The following is a 22433-nucleotide window of genomic DNA, read 5'->3' on the forward strand; positions in this document are numbered from 1 at the left end:
TCCTTTCATCCCTCTGAATAGTTTTACTTCATCTTCTGGCCTTTACTAGTGGAGATTTATTGCTTGGCCAATTATTTTTTCCTTGGCCTTGTTGCACCTATGGTGTGCTGGGACTAAGGTATGAATAACTATAGAACCATATTGATAATGACTAAATATTGATGTCATGTAACTTGCATTATATTCCCTCCAATTTTTTTTTCATTCTCTATGGACCATACAGTAAAGTGAAGTGGAAAGGTGAAACAGTTATTCACACAAAATATAGACTTTTATAAAACCATTATATTATGGGAAAGGAAGAATTATGGACTGTAAAAAGAGTTTAATTATATACATTGATCAAATATACCAGATAGTTATTCAAATTCTCATTCAATTTTCATTGCATGGAAACCTGATTAATGGTATACTTTTCAATTTATTATTATTTTTAGAAATATAATAGAAATACAAACTAAGGATAAATGATTTCTCCAAGTAGAATGGTCCAAAGGTGAGTTGAGTAAAATTTTTACCCCAAAATGTTTTTTCCACATAGAAGAATCCAAGAAAATCAAACAAAAGCTCACAGAACTGTTCAGAGAGTTCCATAACATCACTAGATATAAAGGTATCATTTTAAAGTCAATAGATTTTTAAGGCCACTAGTAATACCTAAAATATAAACTATGAAGAACAAAATTCTGATAACAATAGTAATAATAATAATAAAGCTACAAAGTAACTAGGGATAAACCTAATAGGAAGTATGTAAGGTATGAATAAAACTGTAAAACTTTACTGAAAATCATAAACAGTTCTGAGTCAATAGAGGTTGGCTATAAAGTTAATGTAGTAAATGTTCATCTTTGCCAGTTAATTTGCATTTCAATCCAAGCCTAACCAAAATTTGAAAAAAAGAAATATAAATCAATAGGTAGGAAAGCTTTGCAAAATAACATTGAAAGCAATAGTAATTTCCAAAAAGGTGTCGTAATTAAAATGCATGTTTTTGTCTTCAGAAATGGACCCCAGCACATAGAGAAGCTTAGAGTATGATAAAGGTAGAGAACAAACATATGGACACCAAGGGGGGAAAGTGGCGGAGTGGTGGTGATGGGATGAACTGGGAGATTGGGATTGACATGTATACACTAATATGTATAAAATGGATGACTAATAAGAACCTGCTGTATAAAAATAAATAAATAAAATTCAAAAATTCAAAAAAAAATGACAAAAAAATTTAAATTAAGAGGAAATAAATGATTAAATTAAAGGGTTTAGAAAATTGAATATTTATGTGGAAACAAAGTTGGAGTTCTCCCTTGCATAAAATCCAAATATTAGAAGAATATTAGAAGAATATTAGAAGAATTTATTATAAAAAGGATAATTATGAAATCAAAGATAAAAAATATTTTGAAAACCTTAGGATGAGAAATCCTTACTACACAAGACAAAAAATCTAGGAGTCATCAAAGAAAAGACTGAGAATTTGGTTACAAATTTCATTATAAACAAAGTGAAAGATGAAAGGAAAAGGAAGAAAAACTATGAACTTAACATATAAAGAGGATTAAACATAAAATTTAAATGGCAAACTAATAGGAAAAAATGTGTAAAATATAGGAATAGTTAAGAAAGGAAAATATAAAAATAGATGCACTTTCTTACAAATAATGATGGAAACCCAAACTTTTCTGTTTACCAGTAAGAAGTACAGTGGCTAAAAGTACAAGCTTTGGGCTTCCCAGGTGGCGCAGTGGTTGAGAGTCCTCCTGCCGATGCAGGGGACACGGGTTCGTGCCCTGGTCCAAGAAGATCCCACATGCCGCAGAGCGGCTGGGCCCATGAGCCATGGCCACTGAGCCTGCACGTCCAGAGCCTGTGCTCCGCAACGGGAGAGAGAGGCCACAATAGTGAGAGGCCCACGTACCGCAAAAAAAAAAAAAAAAAATACAAGCTCTGCGGTCAGGCTCCATGGGTTTGACAGCCCCTCCATCATTTTCTAGAGGTGTTATCTTAGAAAATTACTTATTTTCAAGTTTTTTCATCTGTAAAATGAGGATATATTAGGATATTCTGAATTTTAAAAGAGTTAATACATGAAAAAAAAACTTGAGTAATGCCTTTTGCCACGTGTACAAAAATATAAGTTGTCATTATTAAAGCAACAATGAAATGCTATTTTTACGCTTTCCATTAGTAAAAGTTATAAGGTGAAACACATCCACTCTGAGTGAAGAACACCAAAAAGAAAAAAAAAAAGGAATTGATCTTATTTTGATGGGGTGTGAATTGGTACACTATATTTGGGTGATAATTTGATAGCAAGGAGAACATTTTACCCAATATTACCTTCAAGCAAGCATTTCCAATTTTAATCATCTGTTCTGCAGAAATACTAGCACAAGTGCACAAAGTTGCACGTACTGACATGTTTGCTGCAGCCTTGTTTGCAGTAGCGAAAATTCATGACAGTCTAAGTATACCAAGTTAGAGAATGTTAATGAAATGATGATGCATCCAAGCCAGGGAATACTAAGTAGTGGTTTAAAAGAATGAACCAAGTCTCTACCAGCACAGCAATTTCTCTGTCAAATGTCAAAGCAAGTCACAAGACAATTGCCCTATGGTCTCATTAATCAAAAACATAACACAAACTGTAACAAACAAAGAAAATAAACTCTAATTGGAATTACAAATGTGGACATGTACCAGCCAAATGACTGCCAGCAGGGGTTGCTTCTGGGAAACATAGAGAGTGAAGGGAAATGATAACCTTTTAATGAATATACTTTTCAAATTTGTGTGAGTTTATTCTTGTTGTTTTTGAGTTACATTTCATTTATGTTATTAAGATAAATGGATAGATTGGGAGTTTGGGATTGACATGCACACACTGCTATATTTAGAAAAGATAACCAACAAGGACCTACTGTATAGCCCTGGGAACTCTGCTCAATACTTTGTAATAACCTTACTGGGAAATTAATTTGAAAAAGAATAGATACCTGTGTATGTATAACTGATTCACTTTGCTGTGCACCTGAAACTAGCCCATCGCTGTAAATCAACCGCAGTGCAATATAAAATAAAAGTTAAAAAAAGATAAATCAGAGGACCAGAATATCAGTAAGTTACTAATCCTTTCTCGAGGGAACTCTTCACACCATCGGCTCTATCCTTGTTCCTCTTATCTATAGGGGTGTATCAGTGAAGCAGGCAGACCCTTTGCACACCATCAGAGCCAAATGCCATGCTTACTCACCAAGGCCTAAGTCCTAATTGTGCCAGGACCAATGCACTGAAAATGAGTCCACTGTGCTGATGTTATTTCCTCCAGGGACTTAGCACTGTGGGGATTTTCAGAGTGTTTCTTAATACATTTATAAAATTGCTCATTATATGATGTCCAAAAATGTTTCTTCTTTTAATACAGTAAGTCCCCTACATACGAACCTTCAAGTTGAGAACTTTCAAAGATGTGAACGTGTGTGTGCATGTCCAGTCACGTAAGTTAGTTCACATGTCTGGCGTACATTGTCACGTGTGTGCAGCCTCTACAAGTGGTTGCGCCTTTGTGTACTTTTCTGTACAGACTGTATAGAGTACAGTAGCACAGTATCTTTATTTCAAGATCAGGATGTCTGGAAGCAAGTGTAAAAGCAGCAGTGATGTAGCTGGTACTGCTAAAAAGTGCCAGGAATTGGGGGACGAGAGAAAGGATGAAGAGAGACAAGAGGAAGAAGTAACTGAAGAACTGAAGAGATTCACGACACAGAAAATGTCAAGGGGATTTTCTTTATTTGAGGAAGCACTGTTAGTTTTTGAGGCAGAGGACCTGAAGGTAGAACGGTACATGAAGGTCACAGCATCTGTTCCGCATGCAATCCGGTGCTACCATGTTATCTATGATGAGAAAAAAAGAGCTGCTACCCAGACATCACTGGATCATTTTTTCAAGAGGGTAAATAGAACTGAATCCAGCAAGGAACCAGAACCTGTGCCATCAATGTCAGGCATGAGTGACATTGCAGTTTGCCCTCCGTCTCCTGTTGCTGACAATCCTTCAGCTCTACCATCTCCCACCTCCTCTCCCTCCTCCAGTCAGTAACTCTTCTTGTCTGTTCACTCCATGCCAGTCCTGGATGCCAGCTGTTGTGCTGTACTACTGTACTTTTCAAGGTGCTTTACTGTAAGATTAAAAATGTTTTCTATTTTTTGTGTTTTTTTTTGTATTATTTGTGTGAAAAGTATTATAAACCTATTCCAGTACAGTACTAGATAGCCGATTGTGTTCATTGGTCACCTAGGCTAACTTGGTTGGATTTATGAACAAATTGGTTTTATGAACGTGCTCTCAGAATGGAACTCGGTTGTATGTAAGGGACTTACTATAAACTTATATGGGTTAATGCATAAGTGCTGAGGCATTATAGGTAGAAATCCTGTTGCTTACCAACAAATAAGCTGAGCAAGAAGGTTCATGAAAGCCTCAGAAACTCTGAGCCATTCACAGCCAAGAGGGATATCAGATCCAATGTGAGAGCATGCAGACAAATAAGGCTATGAAGCTCAGGCATTTTTTGGCATGTGACTCAAAAAAATTAAGTAGAAATTCTTCTCATTTTTCAATTTTAAAAATTTTCAATTTTTAAGAAGTGTTTATATTTATTCAATTATTCTTCAATCATATTTTTAAACATAAGTTTTGATCACAAAAGTCAACATGCTTATTTGTGCTGAAATATCATCAAATCTGTATCTGGTAAAAATAAGGTCCTTCGATTTTATACATTTTAATTGCAATCAGGTAGTAGAATTTTTTCAAGCATCATGATCAAGAGTGGCTGTGGAGCTGAGGATGTCCCTGGTATGCTAAAGGTACAGATAAACATGAAGTAGAAAAGTTAAAAAAAAACAGAAGAGGAAAGCTGACAAGTGGAAAGGAGAAAAATTTTAAAAGAAGGAAGATAAAAAGGAAAAACGACTAATGAAACATGCATAAAGTGGCAGAATTCGTCTGAGAAAATGTATTGCATCTCCCACACTCATTTTCCATGAGTAAGGATGTGATGAATAATAAACACACATCACCTGACATGTTGTATAATTTCCCTCTTTGAGGTTTGGCCACACGGGCCCAAGTTTGAGCTCTGGGAGATCTCTGAGGGCACCGAGATGTTTGAAAGCTGCAGTCTTCCATAAACACAGAGCTGGCTGGTGTCATCACTGGATTTGGAAGCCAGGCCTCCAGACATTGCGGCTGGCACACTTTACCCACCACACTCAAGTCGGATCAGAGCACACAGTGCCCAGAACTTACCCAGAGCTTAAGCCAGGCAAGAACTTTCAGAGGATAGAACTAATGTGTATTTATGAGGAGGATATACACGTCCAGGGGATGAAGAATGGCACTACCTTTTGTGAAACAGCGTGTTACCTAAGCAGAAATGATTCTCTTTCATTTACGCGTCCAGAACCCATCGTTAAAATTCACTTGAGAGTTATTGCCTATTGCTGCCAGTTCTCCTGTTGCCTGCTTTCCCAAGATGATGGATGAAGCCAGAATAAATGTTATAGATTTTTTTCAAGCAGCATATAATGTGAGCTACGGCAGTAAACTTGTGACATTTCACCCCATTCAGCAAACATGTCACGCAGGTCAGGAAGGGTAAATGTTAGTTAGAGGGGAAGAAAAATGTATTATCACATCTTCCTAGTTCTCTGTTACTGAGTGAGGCTGCTGCATCCCATTTGGTATCTGTAGAAAAAATGGGATAAAAATGCATGCAAAGGAGAAGTGATCTCTCATAGTAATGATTCGTGGCAGGGCTATAGGGAAAGTCATCAGTGAGGCGATTTATAGAAGATGTTGTGGTGCGTGTTTATTATTCTTCGCATTGTCTTTGAATCAGTGAGTGTTTCAGGCACTCCCTGCAAACTGCGCGTCTATGCCAGGAACTGTGCTGGCCTCTGGGAGACAGGAGCGGATGAGCAGAGGGTCGGCTTTTAAGGAGAGGAGCGTTTTAGGAGAGATGCTGAACAATCAGCTGTGGAGAGTGAGATCCTTCTGTCACTTGATGGGAAAAGAAGGTGCCTCAGTAGATATGTAAACTTTTAAATAATAGCCTCTAATAGAGAGTATATAGTTTTACTCCATTTCATTATGAGAACAGGGTATTGATTTACTTACATTTTCCAAATATGAGAGAATGACAGTTCTGTTTTTCACATTCTCCCAAATTTTTATATGGAAACCAAATGTTCCAAATCCCATATGTTCCAACAGTTGCATTTTTTTAAGGATTAAATGTTGCTTACGATAAGTTTTCAGGCTTGAACAATTCCACTGCATTATATAAATAAGACATTCGAGATTGTGAGAATCCCTGAGGATATTTTCAAGGGCAAAATATGTTACTGGATGCCTGTCCAAGACAAAGAAGTTCACTTCTTTCATTTACATTTTTAGTTGTATCCTGCACTACGTATTTTTTCAGGTTGGTAACATCACCTCACTTGGTACAACTTCTTCACATATAAAATGTATTTTGAAAGTTTAAAATAATTAAATTTCACAAAGATTCCAAAGATTGTCTTCTCAGACTCATACTTGTGGGTTTTTTTTTTTTCCTGTTATAGGAAATGATAGGCTAAATTTCTTGCAGTCTGATAGTTGAGGAAGAAAATATTGTTATGATTTCAGAAATACCCCAGTGTTAACAGAAATGAAATTTCATTATAAAAACTGTTTTATATCTTTGTTATACGGTTAGTTGAGATCATGCATTCATTCAACAAATATCTGATAGCATAATTGTGAGAATTCCTGAATTGGGTATTGCAGAAGATACATAAATCATTATGGTTGGATTTGTTGTCATTAACCTATTTATTTAATGATTTATATTTTCCCCAGCACTTCTCTCTATATTATCGAATTTAAACTTTCAAGAATCCCTGCAAGGAAGGCAGGATAGGAATCAACATCCTCATTCACTAGATTAGGGACCTCGGGCACAGGCTCAGTGTCTCTTCCGCTGGGCGGCTAGGGAAGGATGCAGCTGGGCTTCTGCGTCGGGTGTTCTTACTCTGTTCTCACACTGACCGCTACTCTCAAGAAGCTTACAGATAACCAACACTGCCGGCCCCCCCCACTTACACACACTCAAATATACTGTGTTTCATGCCATAACGGAGGTAAGGGCAGAGTGCTGATGGTGATCCGATTCAGGGAAAATGGTATTCGGTTGATAGTAAAAAGGACACTTTTCTTGGAAGAATTGCTATGTTATTACATGACATTTGCCAACTACCTCATCTGTGCCAAATACGGGATAGGCTGTGCAGTTGGAGATAAATAACACTTTGTTCTCTGCTTTCAGTTAGCCCAGAGTTCAAGAGCACTGTTGGAGCTTATTTTTTTCTTTCATGCAGCCCCATCCCAAATTAAATAGGTGTGTAATATTATTATCTTCCTTTACAGTTGGCTGAGCTGAGACAGAGTGAAATATGTAACTTTCCCAAGTGAGTCAAACTGGATAACAGCAAAGCCGGATCAAACCTCTGGTTATTGTCACTTTTCTCCACTAAAACTGCTCCATCTGTGGTCAAAGCCCAAGACCCTTGGATACAGAATAATAACTTTTCTATGATATTTAACATTTGAGATCAAAGTTATAGGATTTTAAACAATGCAAAACTGTGATATTTTATGCATTTCTTTCCACTGTTTTTTTTTGTTGTTGTTCTAGAAAACTCACACTTGAGATCTTGAAGGAATTAATCATTATAATTAAAAATCATACTAGCAAAGAAATAAATATGAAGTCATCATGAAAATAAATGATTTAAAAATTAATCATAGGGACTTCCTTGGTGGTGCCGTGGTTGAGAATCTGCCTGCCAATGCAGGGGACACAGGTTCGACCCCTGGTCTGGGAAAATCCCATATGCTGTGGAGCAACGAAGCCTGTGCACTACAACTACTGAGCCTGCGCTCTAGAGCCCACGAGCCACAACTACTGAGCCCACATGCCTAGAGCACACGCACCACAACAAAGAGTAGCCCCTGCTTGCCGCAACTAGAGAAAGCCCGCGCTCAGCAATGAAGACCCAAAGCAGCCAAAAATAAATAAGTAAATGCATTAAAATTTTTTTTAAAAAATCATATGCAGTATACTTACAGTATATATTTGTACTATATATACACACAGTATCTTTAGTATATTTGCTACATAATAATATACAATACATATACAGTATATCTTTTCTCAGTAAATAAATAGATAAAGGGAGACAATTGTAGTGGTTCAGGTTTGGGAAACATTTGCACAAGAAAATGGAATTTGGCCTTTAAGATGAGACCATTAAGAGATAGAATGTAAAAAAAAAAAAGAAGGGAAATGGTTTGAAGATGATCCTGGAAGAACGCCTTTTATGTGGTGTTTCAGGAAGACTCGTACAACAAGAGCATGAATTGGAGGAAGGTGATAGAGGAAGTGGGGAAGAAACCAAGAGAAAGAAAATGAAGGCACGGGTGCAAGAAACACTTAAGAAGTGTACCACACAAGCTGCATATAAGTAGAGACCTTACCTGGCATGCTTAAAAGCTATCTCCCCATACCCAGAACAGTAACCTTGGAGGTTCTTAAAAACACTTGATTAATGTGGAATGAGTGTCATAGCGCAAAACAGAGATGGCTATAGACTGCATGATCAGGACAAGGAGAGTAATGAATTAATTATTCCGAAATATCAAAAATCAGTGATGGCAAGTGTTATGGTGCCATGAGCAGAAAGGAAAAAAAAATTAGTATGAAGACATGGTTTGTAGGATAATGTTTTCAGGGTTTTCTTTCCTTTTTGTATGGAATTAGTTGGAATGATATAGAGTTAGAAATTCTCCAGTGGGTGGCACGGGAGAGTGAGGGGTTGAAGTTAAGCTGTCAACTCCAGCTAAGGCTGTACTATATGAGGTTGAGATCAAGACGGCAGAAGGGGTGGGAGAATGTGGAGCTCAACTCCTCCCACAGACACATCAAAAATATACCTACTGGGCTTCCCTGTTGGCACAGTGGTTTAGAGTCCGCCTGCAGATGCAGGGGACACAGGTTCGTGCCCTGGTCTGGGAAGATCCCACATGCCGCAGAGCAGCTGGACCCGTGAGCCATGGCTGCTGAGCCTGCGCATCCGGAGCCTGTGCTCCACAATGGGAGAGGCCACAATAGTAAGAGGCCCGCCTACCACCCCCCCCCCAAAAAACAAAAATACCCACAATGGATCAATGGAGAAATTAAAGGAGATCAGAAAATACCTTGAGGCAAATGAAAATGTAAACACATCACAAAATCTAGGGTATGCAGCGAAAGCATTTCTAAGAGGGAAGTTTATAGTGATGTAGGCCTACTTTAAGAAACAATAATAATCTCAAATAAACAACCTAATCTACCATCTAAAGGAATTACAAAAAGAAGAGCAATAAATGCCCAAAGTCAGAATAAGGGAGGAAATAATAAAGATCAGGCAGGAAATAAATGAAATAGAGACAAAACAAACAAACAAACAATAGAAATGAATCAAAGAGTATTTGTTTGTTTGTTTGTTTTTCAGATATACAAAATTAATAAGCCTTTAGCCTGGGTCATCAAGAGTTAAAGAGCACCTAAGTAAACAAAATAAGAAATGAAAAAGGAGAAATAACAGCTAATATCACAGAGATACAAAAAATCATGAGAATACTCTGTACAGTTATATGCCAACAAATTGGACAACATAGAAGAAATGGTCAAATTTCTAGAAACATACAATCTTCCAAGGCTGACTCAGGAAGAAATAGGTAACCTACACAGACTGATCACTAGTAGTGAAATTGAATTTGGTTAAAAAAATACTCCAGGCAAACAAAAGTCCAGGACTAAATGGCTTCACAGTGGGAATTCTACCAAATATATAAAGAAAAACTAATACCTATCCTTTTCAAACTACTACAAAAAATTCAAGGGGATGGAACACTCCCAAATTCATTCTATGAGGTCACCATTAATTTACCCTGTTACTAAAACCAGACAAAAACACTACAAAAAACAAAAAAATTACAGGCCAACGTCTCTGATGAATATAGATGTAAAAATTCTGAACAAAATATTAGCTAACGACATTTAACAATATATAAAAAAGACCATACACTATGATCATGTGGAATTTATTCCAGGGATGTAAGAGTGGTTTAATATCCAGAAATCAATCAATGTGATACATCATCTTAACAAAATAAAGGATAAAAATCACATGTTCATTTCAATAGACACAGGAAAAGCATTTGACAATTCAACGTCTATTCATGATAAAAACTTTCATCCAAATGGGTTAGAGAGAACATATCTTAACATAATAAAGGCCATTTATGACAGACGCACAGCTAGCATCATACTCAACAGTGAAATACTGAGAGCTTTTCCTCTAAAATCAGGAACAAGACAAAGATGCCCAGTCTCACTACTTCTACTTAACATAGTATTGGAAGTCCTAGCCACAGCAATCAGATAAAAAAAAGAAATAAAAGGCATCCAATTGGGAAGGGAAGAAGTAAAACTGTCTCTATTTGCAAATGATATAATACTATATGTAGAATACCCTACAGTCTCCACCCCAACACTATGAGACCTAATAAATGAATTCAGTAAAACTGCAGGATACAAGATTAATATACAGACATCTGTTGCTTATCTATACACTGATAATGAGCTATCAGAAAGAGAAAGCATGAACACAATCCCACTGAAATCACATCAAAAAAACCCCCCAAAAACTTAGGAATAAATTTAACCAAGGAGATGAAAGATCTATACTCTGAAAACTATAAAACATTCATGAAGGAAATTGAAGATGATACAAAGAAATGGAAAGATATTTCTTGCTCTTGGATTAGAATAATTAATATTGTTAAAATGTCCATGCTACCCAAAGCAGTCTACAGACTTAATGCAATCCCAAGCAAAATACCCATGTCATATTTTACAGAACTAGAGCAAATTGTCCTAAAATTTATATGGAAGACCCCTAGTGCCAAAGCAATCTTGAGAAAAAAAGAACAAAGCTCGAGGTATCACACTTCCTGATGTCAGACTATACTACAAAGCTACAGTAACCAAAACAGCATGGTACTGGTACAAAAACAGATCCATACATCAATGGAAGAGTTGAGAGCCCAGCAATAAACCCACACACCTATGGTTAATTAACCTATCACAAAGAAGGCAGAAATATACAATGGAGAATAGACAGTCTCTTCAGTAAGTGGTGCTGGGAAAACTGGACAGCTACATGTAAAAGAATTAAATTAGAAAAGTTACACCATATACAAAAATAAACCCCAAATGGATTAAAGATTAAACTGTAATACCTGAAACCATAAAACTCCTTGAAGGAAAACATAGACAGAACATTCTTTAATGCAAATAGTAGCAATAATTTTTTGGATCTGTCTTCCAAGGCAAAGGAAATAATAAGAAAGATAAACAAATGGGACCTAATTAAACAAATGCTTTTGCACATCAAAATAAACCATCAACAAAATGAAGACAACATACAGAATGGGAGAACATATTTGCAAATTATATGACCGAATAGGGGTTAATATCCAAAATATATAAACAACTCATACAACTCAAAAAAACAAACAACCTGATTAAAAAATGGGCAGAAGACATACAGATGGCCAGTAGACACATGAAATGATGTTTAACATCACTAATCAATGGGGAAATACACTCAAACCACAATAAGATATCACCTCACACCTGCCAGGATGTCTGTCTTCGAAAAGTCTACAAATAACAAATGTTGGTGAAGATGTGGAGAAAAGAGAACCCTCTTGCACTGTTGGTGGGAATGTAAATTGCTGCAGCCACTATGGAGAACAGTATGGAGGTTCCTCAAAATACCAAAAATAGACCTACCATATGATCCACTCCTGGGTATATATCCAAAGAAAATGAAAACACTAATTTGAAAAGATACATGAACCCCAATGTTCATAGCAGCATTATTTACAATAGCCAATATATGGAAGCATCCTAAGTGTCCATCAACAGACAAATGGATAAATATGAAGTGGTGTATATATATCTATATATCAGAATATAGAGAGATATGCACACACAGAATAGAATACTACTCAGCCATAAAAAAGAATGAAATATTGCCATTTGTAGCAACATGGATGGACCTAGAGGGTACTATGTTTAGTGAAATGAGTCAGCCAGAGAAAGGCAAATACTGTATGTTATCACTTATATTTGGAATCTAAAAGATAAAGCAAATGAATACATATAATAAGATGGAAACAGACTCACAGTTATAGAGAACAAACTAGTGATTACCATTGGGGAGAGGGAAGGGTGGAAACAAAGATGGGTGTGTGGGATTAAGAGATACAAACTACTATGTATAAAGTAAATAAGCAATAAGGATATATTGTACTGCACAAGGAAATATAGCAATTACTTTATAACTTTAAATGGAGTATAATCTATAAAAATGTTGAACCATTATGTTATACACCTGAAAGCAATCTAATATTGTAAATCAACTATACTTTAAAAAAGAGAATGTACTATATCTATCCTATGGTATTTTCTAAACTTAACACCATGCTTGTCACACTGAATGTTTACAGTATAAGTTACTCAGTTAATAAATAGATAAAGGGAGACAACAGAAGTGATATGAAGGTTTGGGAAGCATGCATAAAAAGTTGAACTTAACCTTGTTTAAAGGGATGAGACCTCTAAGGATAGATTTAATTTGGGATATGGGGGGAAAAGAGTAAAAGGTAATTATAGGGAAAGCAAGAGCACCAAGATGATATCATTTTACTTGGTAGCCATGTGGAGAAGGAATTGGACGAGAGCACTGCTAGTAGCAGCGGAAAGAGAGAGCATTTCTAGAAGCAAGTTGTTTTTATTTTCTTTTTAGCCAGATATTTTTCTTTTAATTGAAGTACAGTTGATGGGTGTATTATATAAGTTACAGGAGTACAATATAGTAGCTCACAATTTTTTAAGGTTATACTCCATTTGTAGTTATTATAAAATATTTGCTGTAGTTCCCATGTTGTACAACATATCCTTTGTAGTTTATTTTATACCTAATAGTTTGTACCTCTTAATCCCCTGCCCCTGTATTGCTCCTCTACCCTTCCCTCTCCTCACTGGTAAACACTAGTTTGTTCTCTATATCTGTGAACCTTCTTCTTTTTTGTTACATTCACTAGTTTGTTGTATTTTTAGATTCCACTATAAGTGATATTATACAGTATTTATCTTTCTCTGTCTGACTTATTTCACTTAGCATAATGCCCTCCAATTCCATTTATGTTGCTTCAAATGGCAACATTTCATTTTTTATGGCTGAGTAATATTCCATTGTATATATGTACCACAGCTTCTTTATCCATTCATCTATTGATGGACACTTAAGTTGCTTCCATATATTGGCAATTGTGAATAATGCTGCTGTGAACAACAAGGTGCATGTATCTTTTTGAATGAGTGTTTTTGTTTGTTTGTTTTGGTTTTTTTTTTAATATATACATAGGAGTGGAATTGCTGGATCATATGGTAGTTCTATTTTTAGTTTTTTTGAGAAGCTTCCATGTTGTTTTCCATAGTAGCTGCACCAATTTACACCCTCACCCATAGTGTATGAGTGTTCCCTTTTCTCCACATCCTCACCAATACCTGTTATTTGCATTCTTTTTAATGATAGCCCTTCTGACAGGTGTGAGGTGATATCTCATGGTGGTTTTGATCTGCATTTCCCTGACGATTAGTGATGGTGAGCACCAGCACATCAAAAAGAATAAAATACCTAAGAATAAACCTACCCAGGGAGGTAAAAGACCTATACACAAAAAACTATATGACACTGATGAAAGAAATTGAAGTCAACACAAACAGATGGAAAGATACATCTTGTTCTTGGACTGGAAGAATTAATATTGTTAAAATGAGCATACTACCCAAGGCAATCTGTAGATTCAGTGCAATATCCGTCAAAATACCTGTGGCGTTTTTCATAGAACAAGAACAAATAATTTTAAATTTTATATGGAAACATAGAATCAAGTTTTTGATTAATAAATTCAAAGAGGCCAAGAAAGCTAGATCTGAGAAAAATTATTATATTTAGTGATTAGGGGATCTTAAGGGAGTTTTCAATAGTAAAATTGGGGTCACTGTTTACAAGGAGATAATGCCAGAAGTTGTGTGATGAAAGATGAGAGAGGTTTTCTTCGGTCTCCAAATATTGAGGTCAGGATTGCTTGGTGATGCAGCTTTCACAAGACTTTGCACAAGCTGCAAAGCTCCATTCCTGCATATGAAGCAGACTGTGGGTTTCATAGCAGTGAATGGCAACTTCTAAATATAAAAAAATGTTAAACAAAAATACATCAGGCTCTATTCTTCTCTCTTTCTACTAAGTAACCATGCAAGGTTCTCCAGACTGTATGGAGTATGCTACATTAGCAGCACCAATGAGCAGAATGACCCAAGAGAAAAAGATGTGAGTTGGATGCACCATCAGCATTGTTATTGGCTTTTATCACCTGGGCTTGTAATAAAAAGTGGAATAATCAGCAAGTTATCTACACCCAGGAGATTATCATTTCTGCTGTTTGACTTAAAGTATCTTTTAAAAGGACTTGCCTTTGTTGAGTTTCTCAAAGTTGATATTAAATATTTAATTAAAGTCGTACTCAGTGAGAACAACCTTACATTTAGCTTAGAGTTTTAAGACATACATGCAAATCGAATGCTAATTAGCATAATTATTCAGAAATTTATAATAGTGTTTCATAGGGTCATGAATCTAGAGGTGAAACTGAGAGCTTTCCCTTCCTTCCTCTGCCTCCAGAGGTGAGACAGAACAAGGTGACGATATATGGGGTGTGATGTTATCTAACTCATTTTAGAAAGTTGTCTTTTGAAACTGTTTCCAGAGCTATAACACATCATTTGAATATTGAGAGTGATAGTAGATCTTCCTTCTTTGAGGACGGATATAAGTTAGGGAAATGACTTTGAATTTTGGAGTATTGCTGGAGAATAAGGTAGAGATGAAAAAGAGAAATTTCGTTTCTAATCAAAGGAGGAGTCCTGTCAAAGTAGAGAACCAATGTTCTTGTGTCTTAGGTCAGTAGGGTCTTGTATCTGTGCTGTATTGGGGAGAAGATCAGTATTAGCACGCGAACACACTGATATTTGGGGGATGGAGTGTTAGGAATACAGCGCTCAGATTTTCATCTTGAGATGGTCACTGCAAACTGGGTAAGCAAAATACCTTAGCTCAGGTCAGCATTCTGACTGAGTCCTGGGTGTAAATGCAATGATACCCTTATCATTTTGGGGGACAGGGACAATGACAGACATAAGGTCAGGGGAGATGAGCAATGTCGACCAAATGGATGTTCATTGTGTGTGTGGTAAAGGGACACACAGAGAGAGATCTAGGAAAATAGAAGCTGCAGGCAAGTGGACAATTGAATATGTGCCCTGATGAGATAAAATGCAAGGGGAAAAGGCTGAGAGGTGGCTGGGATAGTCAGGAGGGAACGGCCATGGTTGCACAATTATGGTCATTGGAGAATTAGCTGAACTGCATGAAAAAAAGTACCTTCTGAATTAGGTGAATTGTCATTTCTGATGAAGTCTTGTGCAGCTTGTGCCCATGCTTGGGCCAATGCCAGGTGTTTCCAGATGGTCACGACAGGCAGGAGGCCCCTTGACAACTCACTCCAGAGTCTAAAACAAATGGGAAATGAAAGATATGGCTTCTTATTCAGACTGTGTATTCAAACAGTGGCTTCCGTTACCAGGCGATTTCACTGAGAATGGATGAGGAGGTCTCATTAATAAATTATATTGCCTGATATTCCTATAGTTTTTAGATGACATGCCAACACTTTGCAGGAAATGAAATAAAATAGACCCAGAGAGAATTTTAGAGCAACTTCTCATTTTTATACGTCCTATGGAGTCAACAATTTCTGAACAAGCTTAAGATTTAAGATATGCACGTCAGGATGAATATATCTGTGCATAAAATAAGAAATCATGGAGGAGTTTGCCCAGAAGGGTTTAAACAATGAAAGGGATTTTTCATGTAAGTCAGGAATGAGCACAGTCAAACACATTAAAGGTGGTTTTCAACATCTGTTCTCAGACAAGGACAAAAACATAAATGTGAATAAAAGTTGGGAATATCATCTTTGCTTTATGTTAAAGTATTAGAGTAAATGTAAAGAAATACATACAGCTGTTTTCTGAGACATATTAGTCTGTTCTGCAGAAGATTGTTAGAAAAGATGTCAGTCGACGATTACACAGACATAACCTAGAAATCCCAGGAAACGTCTTATGTTAGAAAGGCAGAAGTGAGTTGAAGATTAATACATATTTAGAGGAAAACTGAAACATCCGATGATTAAGGGCCACTCAGAGAACTGGCCAATCTGGCTTTCCTTTCATTTCATATCACACGATAGTCATTAAAAATTATTGCCCATCATTTATTGATTGTCTGCAATTGGCTATTCAAATCTGTATATTTTAGCAATGCTCTTATTCATGAAACAAATCTACTTTTTCTATAGACCATTTATTTTTGTGAGTAAAATAAAATGAAATATGATAGCATTGGCCTTATCCTTTAAATGAGGTTTAATTAATTTACAAGGATGCCTGGTATTATGTTTTGGGTTGTTCGATTATGTTACTGGAGAGCTGAATTTCATATTTTGGATCGAAATTAACTTTAAGATTAAAAAATACCAGCTATTCATTCACTCAAAGCATGTGGTTGACATGAATTGGTTGTCTTAAGCACTGTGGCATGTGTGGTTTGTATTGTGCATTGCAGAGATTATTCTTGGACAAAGTAACCCTTACTTCTCAGAGAGAGAGGATCAAATTTGTGCTCAAAAAATTATTCTGGTTAGATTGTGGAGAAGTGAATGGAAGGGGCATAATTGGATGAAGGAGGAAAGTTGGGTAGGTATTCCAATAATCCGAGTTAGGGACACAATATTATCCATTAGTTAAGTGTGTGGACTCTGAATCTGCCTGTCTGGGTTTGAATAGAGCATCTCTTAGTAGCTGTCTGACTTTGGGTAAGTCACTTAATCTCCCTATGTTTCAATTTTCCTATCAGTAATTTGGGAATAATAATCTTTCCTACCTCGAGGGTTAGCATAAGAAATAAATGAGTTCATGTACCATGCCAGGCCACAAGGCAAGCCCAAGATACATGGTATATGCTATCAGTGAACTAGGATGGTCGGAATGGAGAGAGAAATAAGGGGACCACCTTTGAGTATATTTAGGTATTAGAATGATCATGACTTAGTGATGGTCTGACTGTGGGAGAGGGATTGGGAGAAGATCCTTCACTGAAATACAAGTACTGGTAGAGAACAAGGGATTGTGGGAGTGATGGGGACTTCTGAATAAAATATTGTTTGTTTTTTTTTTAAGAATGATGATTCTATGCCAAAGTATTTTGATAATATTCTTTGTGTTGCATGGACTAGAACACATGGGATGAGTTAAGTCCGTGGGAGAGATTAAAAAAATTAGGAGTTCTGAGCTTCACACAATTACTCCTTGACTGCGTTTCTCAAGGTGAGAGGTGTCCCTTTTGGGTGACATGTTTCTGTGTGTGGTGCCAGCCCTGCATCCATCTTCTCTTAAAGAGGTTTTGGTCAGCATTAGAACTTTTCATAAGTGCGCCGATCTTGTAGTATAAAAGCATTATTAGCACGATAAAGCCTTTAAAAAAATCAGATAATACAAGGAATGAGTTATTATGAATATGTATAAATCCCAGGTAATTGCAGTTTGTTCTTTATAGCTAATGATTTTTACTTGTATTCTTTTTTTATGGAGCTGTCCTAAAATATGTTTATATTTACATGGCTTGTTAAATAAGAATGTGTATATATTCTTTTTTTTCTTCCAGTTTTATTGAGTTATAACTGACATACAGCACTGTATAAGTTTAAGGCATGAAGCATAATGATTTGACTTACATACATCATGAAATGATTATCACAATAAGTTTAGTGAACATTCATCTCATATAGATACAAAATAAATGAAAAATTAAAAAAAATTTCTTTGTGATGAGAACTCTTAGGATTTACTTTCTTAACTACTCTCATATATGACATTCAGCAGTGTTAATTATATTTATCATGCAGTACATTACATCCCTAGTACTTATCTATCATGTAGAACTGGAATTTCATACCTTTTGGCTACCTTCATCCAATCTCTTCTCCCCCAGCCTTCACCTCTGATAACTACAAATCTGATCTCTTTTTCTATGAGTTTGCTTGTTGTGTTTTTTTTTTAATTTTTAAATTTTATGTTATTTATTTTTTTATACAGCAGGTTCTTATTAGTCATCCATTTTATACATATCAGTATTGTTTTTTTTGTTTTTGGGGGTTTTTTTTGGCAGTACCCAGGCCTCTCACTGTTGTGGCCTCTCCCATTGCGGAGCACAGGCTCCGGACACGCAGGCTCAGCGGACATGGCTCACAGGCCCAGCCGCTGAGCAGCATGTGGGATCTTCCCGGACCGGGGCCCGAACCCATGTCCCCTGCATCGGCAGGCAGACTCTCAACCACTGCGCCACCAGGGAAGCCCCAGTGTTGTTTTTGAAGTGTAAGTGACCAACAGCACTCTGTTAGTTCCTGATGCACAACATAATGGTTCGTTATTTCTGTATATTACAAAATGATTACCAAGATAGGTCTAATTACTGTTTGTCACCATACACAGTATTATTGACTATATTCCCTACAATGTATGTTTCATTCCTGTGACTGAGTTATCCTGAAACTGGACGTTTGTCCCTCTCCAGCTCCCTAACCTGTTTCACCCCCTCACTTCCCCTCTGCTGACCATCTGTTCGTCCTCTGTATTTATGACTCTGTTTCTATTTTGTTATGTTTATTCTTTTTTGTTTGTCTGTTTTTTAGAATCCACATAGAAATAAAAGCATACACAATTTGCCTTCTCTCTCTGACTTATTTCACTTAGCACAATATCCTTTAGGTCTATCCAAGAGTTTATTCTTTTTTACTTTTTATACCTGAGTAATATTCCCTTGTGTACATACACTGTGTCTTCTTTACCCAGTCATCTATTGATGGGCACTTAGGTTGCTTCCATGTCTTGGCTATTGTGAGTAATGCTGGTATGAACATTGGGATACGTTATTAGTGTTTTTTTTTCTTCAGAAAAATATGCAGAAGTGGAATTGCTGGATTGTATGGTAGTTCTATTTTTAATTTTTTGAGGAACCTCTATAATGTTTTCCATAGTGGCTGCACCAAATTACATTTCCACCAACAGTACACGAGGGTTCCCCATTCTCCATATCTTGCCAACATTTGTTATTTGTTGTCTTTTGGATGACAGCCATTCTAATGGGTGTGAGGTGATAGTTCGTTTTGGTTTTGATTTGCATTTCCCTGATGATTAGTGATGTTGAGCATCTTTTCATGTATCTGTTGGCCATCTGTATGTCTTCTTGGGAAAAATGTCTATTCAGGTCCTCTGCCCATTTTTTAATTGGGTTGTTTTTGTTTTTGATGTTGAGTTGTATCAGTTAATGGTACATATTGGATATTGGATATATTAACCCCATATCAGATGTAGGATTTGAAAATCTCCTCCCCCATTCAGTAGGCTGCCTTTTCAAACTTGTTGACGATTTCTGTCACTGTGGAAAAGCTTTTAAGTTCCATATAGTCTCATAGCCAGAATTATTTTTTAATGATTTATAATTCTTTGAATTCCTCAAGTAGGGTGTTAAGTAAATAAGTGCTCAAAAATTTGATGAATTATTGATATCAACTCTGTATTTTTCAATATGTTGATTCTTTTGTATTTTATGTAAAAGGGCATTTACTTTCAAACAAATGCATGTGAATGTATGCCAATTTCAATGATTTATCCTTTCTATTTCCCCTGTTCTTCTAGTCTGCTCCCAGTTTTCAAGAGGAGTATATGCTATTTTTGGATTTTATGACAAGAAGTCTGTAAACACCATCACATCATTTTGTGGAACGCTCCATGTGTCCTTCATCACTCCCAGCTTCCCGACAGATGGCACCCATCCATTTGTCATTCAGATGCGACCGGACCTCAAAGGAGCTCTTCTCAGCTTGATTGAGTACTACCAATGGGATAAGTTTGCATACCTCTATGACAGTGACAGAGGTAAGTGACAATATCCTTCCTTTGTAATGGGTCAAATTCAGTGCCCACACTTGATACTTCCATGTGACTTTATAGGGCTATGTAAGTGTCTTGAAGTCCAAGGGTAACTTGGCTTAATTATGCTGTGTAAATGAGTAATGCAATTCAAAACCTGGGTAACATACTTAGAGTAAAACAAACAAACAAAAACATTGTGGATGTACCATTTACAGAGATAGATTGTGTTCACACAACGCCTGAATGTTCAGTTGTAATGCGCAAAGCACTTTCTGGTACCAGCAGCTAAGACCCTAGGATGACTATATTCCTAGTCCAGGGTCAGTGAAGTGACAGCCTTGAAAATTGGTTTAAGTAAGATTTGAATAAATATATAAATAAGAACATCTACAGAAATGTATAGACATTAAATATTTCCACATGCAAAGGTTTTATCAGGCAGGGACAATTGTTATTAACCCTGCTTTAGAATGAGATCCCTGAATCTCAGAGAAGTTGATTTTTTTCCTGAGCCACCCACGTGTGGTTCAGCTGAACTCAGGTCTTTTGAAAGCAGACCTGTGCTTTGTCACAGCTCCTCTACAGCTATTTACGAGGGGAAGTTTTGGATTAGAATGCCAATTAGATGGAGTCTTGGCTCTTTTTGCTAGTTGTTATTTCAGGGGTAAGGGTACTCCCTTTGTGTTTCCTGCATCATTTGTTGTGAAGTTTGGTATTAGCGGACCTGATTGACTTATGTGTCATAGAATTTCAGATATTTCTAACCATTCCTGGGTCTGTGACTCAGCTTCAGTGGGTCTGTGTACTTGGTAACATCGAATGAACATTTTGTGGACATGAACATAGATGATTTTTCTTGAGAGAGTATCCACCAACAGACTGAGAAGTATTGACAACCACCATTGCCAGAGTACCTAATAGATACCGGCCTGTCCACGAAGCAACTTGCTTTAAATGTTCAAGTGAAAACCAGAAGCCTGTTTCTACCAGGAGAGGGCACCTTGCTTACCTGCAAGGGCGGCCAAGCGGGGAGCCAGCTGCCAACCCTTCTGCCTGATCAGTCTGGAGACTGGCTGCAGCAATCACAGCCTAGCATGCTCCAGCCTGGTGTCTAATTCCCTGTCCCGGCCTCCAGTCCTGAGAATGAGAAGGCTCCGTAGAAAAGCCAGTCAGCACTATACACACTGAGAAGAAAGACTCTGACAAGGGAGAGCCTTGCTACACACATGGGGAGTGAAAAACTCAAACACAGAACAGTTGAGAGTAAATACGGATTCCAGTGTGCTGGATGGCTCTCTGCCCATTCTTCTGATCAATGTGGTACAGGGCTTATCATCATCTATCTCTTGTCCTCTGCTATGTCCTCTTTAACTCTTGTCTCCTCTTCATAGGATTTCTACCATCTAAATGTTTTTACTTCTAGCCACTCTTCTGTGTCATTGTCATGACTCCAGGCCAGGACAGCCCCATGTGTTCATCCTTCATCTTTCCATTTCTGTACTTGTTTCTCTTCAATCCATTTTCCGTAAAGGAGCCAGAAGTTTTGAATGCTTTTATTTATTTTTTAATTTAATTTTGTTTTATATTGGGGTATAGTTGACTTACAATGTTGTGTTAGTTTCAGGTGTACAGTGAAGTGATTCAGTTATAATATACATATATCCATTCTTTTTCAGATTCTTTTCCATTATAGGTTATTACAAGATATTGAGTAGAGTTCCCTGTGCTATATAGTAGGTCCTTGTTGTTTATCTATCTTATATATAGTAGTGTGTACATGTTAATCCCGAACTCCTAATTTATCCCTCCCCTCCACCTTTCCCCTTTGGTGACCATAAGTTTGTTTTCTATGTCTGTGAGTCTGTTTCTGTTTTGTAAATAAGTACATTTGTATCATCTTTTCAGATTCCACATATAAGTGATATCATATAATATTTGTCTTTCTTTGTCTGACTTACTTTGCTGAATATGATAATATCTAGGTCCATCCATGTTGCTGCAAATGGCATTATTTCATTCTTTTTTTATGTCTGAGTAATATTCCATTGTGTATATGTACCACAACTTCTTTATCCATTTTTCTGTTGGTGGACATTTAGGTTGCTTCCATGTCCTGGATATTGTAAACAGTGCTGCAATGGATATTGAGGT

At 36.8% G+C, this 22433-nt stretch overlaps 1 protein-coding gene across 2 annotated transcripts in view; it reads left to right on the forward strand.

Moving 5' to 3' along the window:
* Window positions 1-22433, forward strand: part of GRIA2 (glutamate ionotropic receptor AMPA type subunit 2) — a 147961-nt gene that overhangs the window by 56744 nt on the left and 68784 nt on the right. For both annotated transcript variants that reach the window (XM_060093702.1, XM_060093693.1), the window contains exon 3: window positions 20046-20285. In XM_060093702.1, coding sequence (XP_059949685.1) covers window positions 20046-20285 — 240 coding nt within the window. The remainder of the gene's footprint in view (window positions 1-20045; window positions 20286-22433) is intronic.

This window comes from Mesoplodon densirostris, chromosome 1 (assembly GCF_025265405.1).
Source record: "Mesoplodon densirostris isolate mMesDen1 chromosome 1, mMesDen1 primary haplotype, whole genome shotgun sequence".
Lineage (NCBI taxonomy): Eukaryota > Metazoa > Chordata > Mammalia > Artiodactyla > Ziphiidae > Mesoplodon > Mesoplodon densirostris.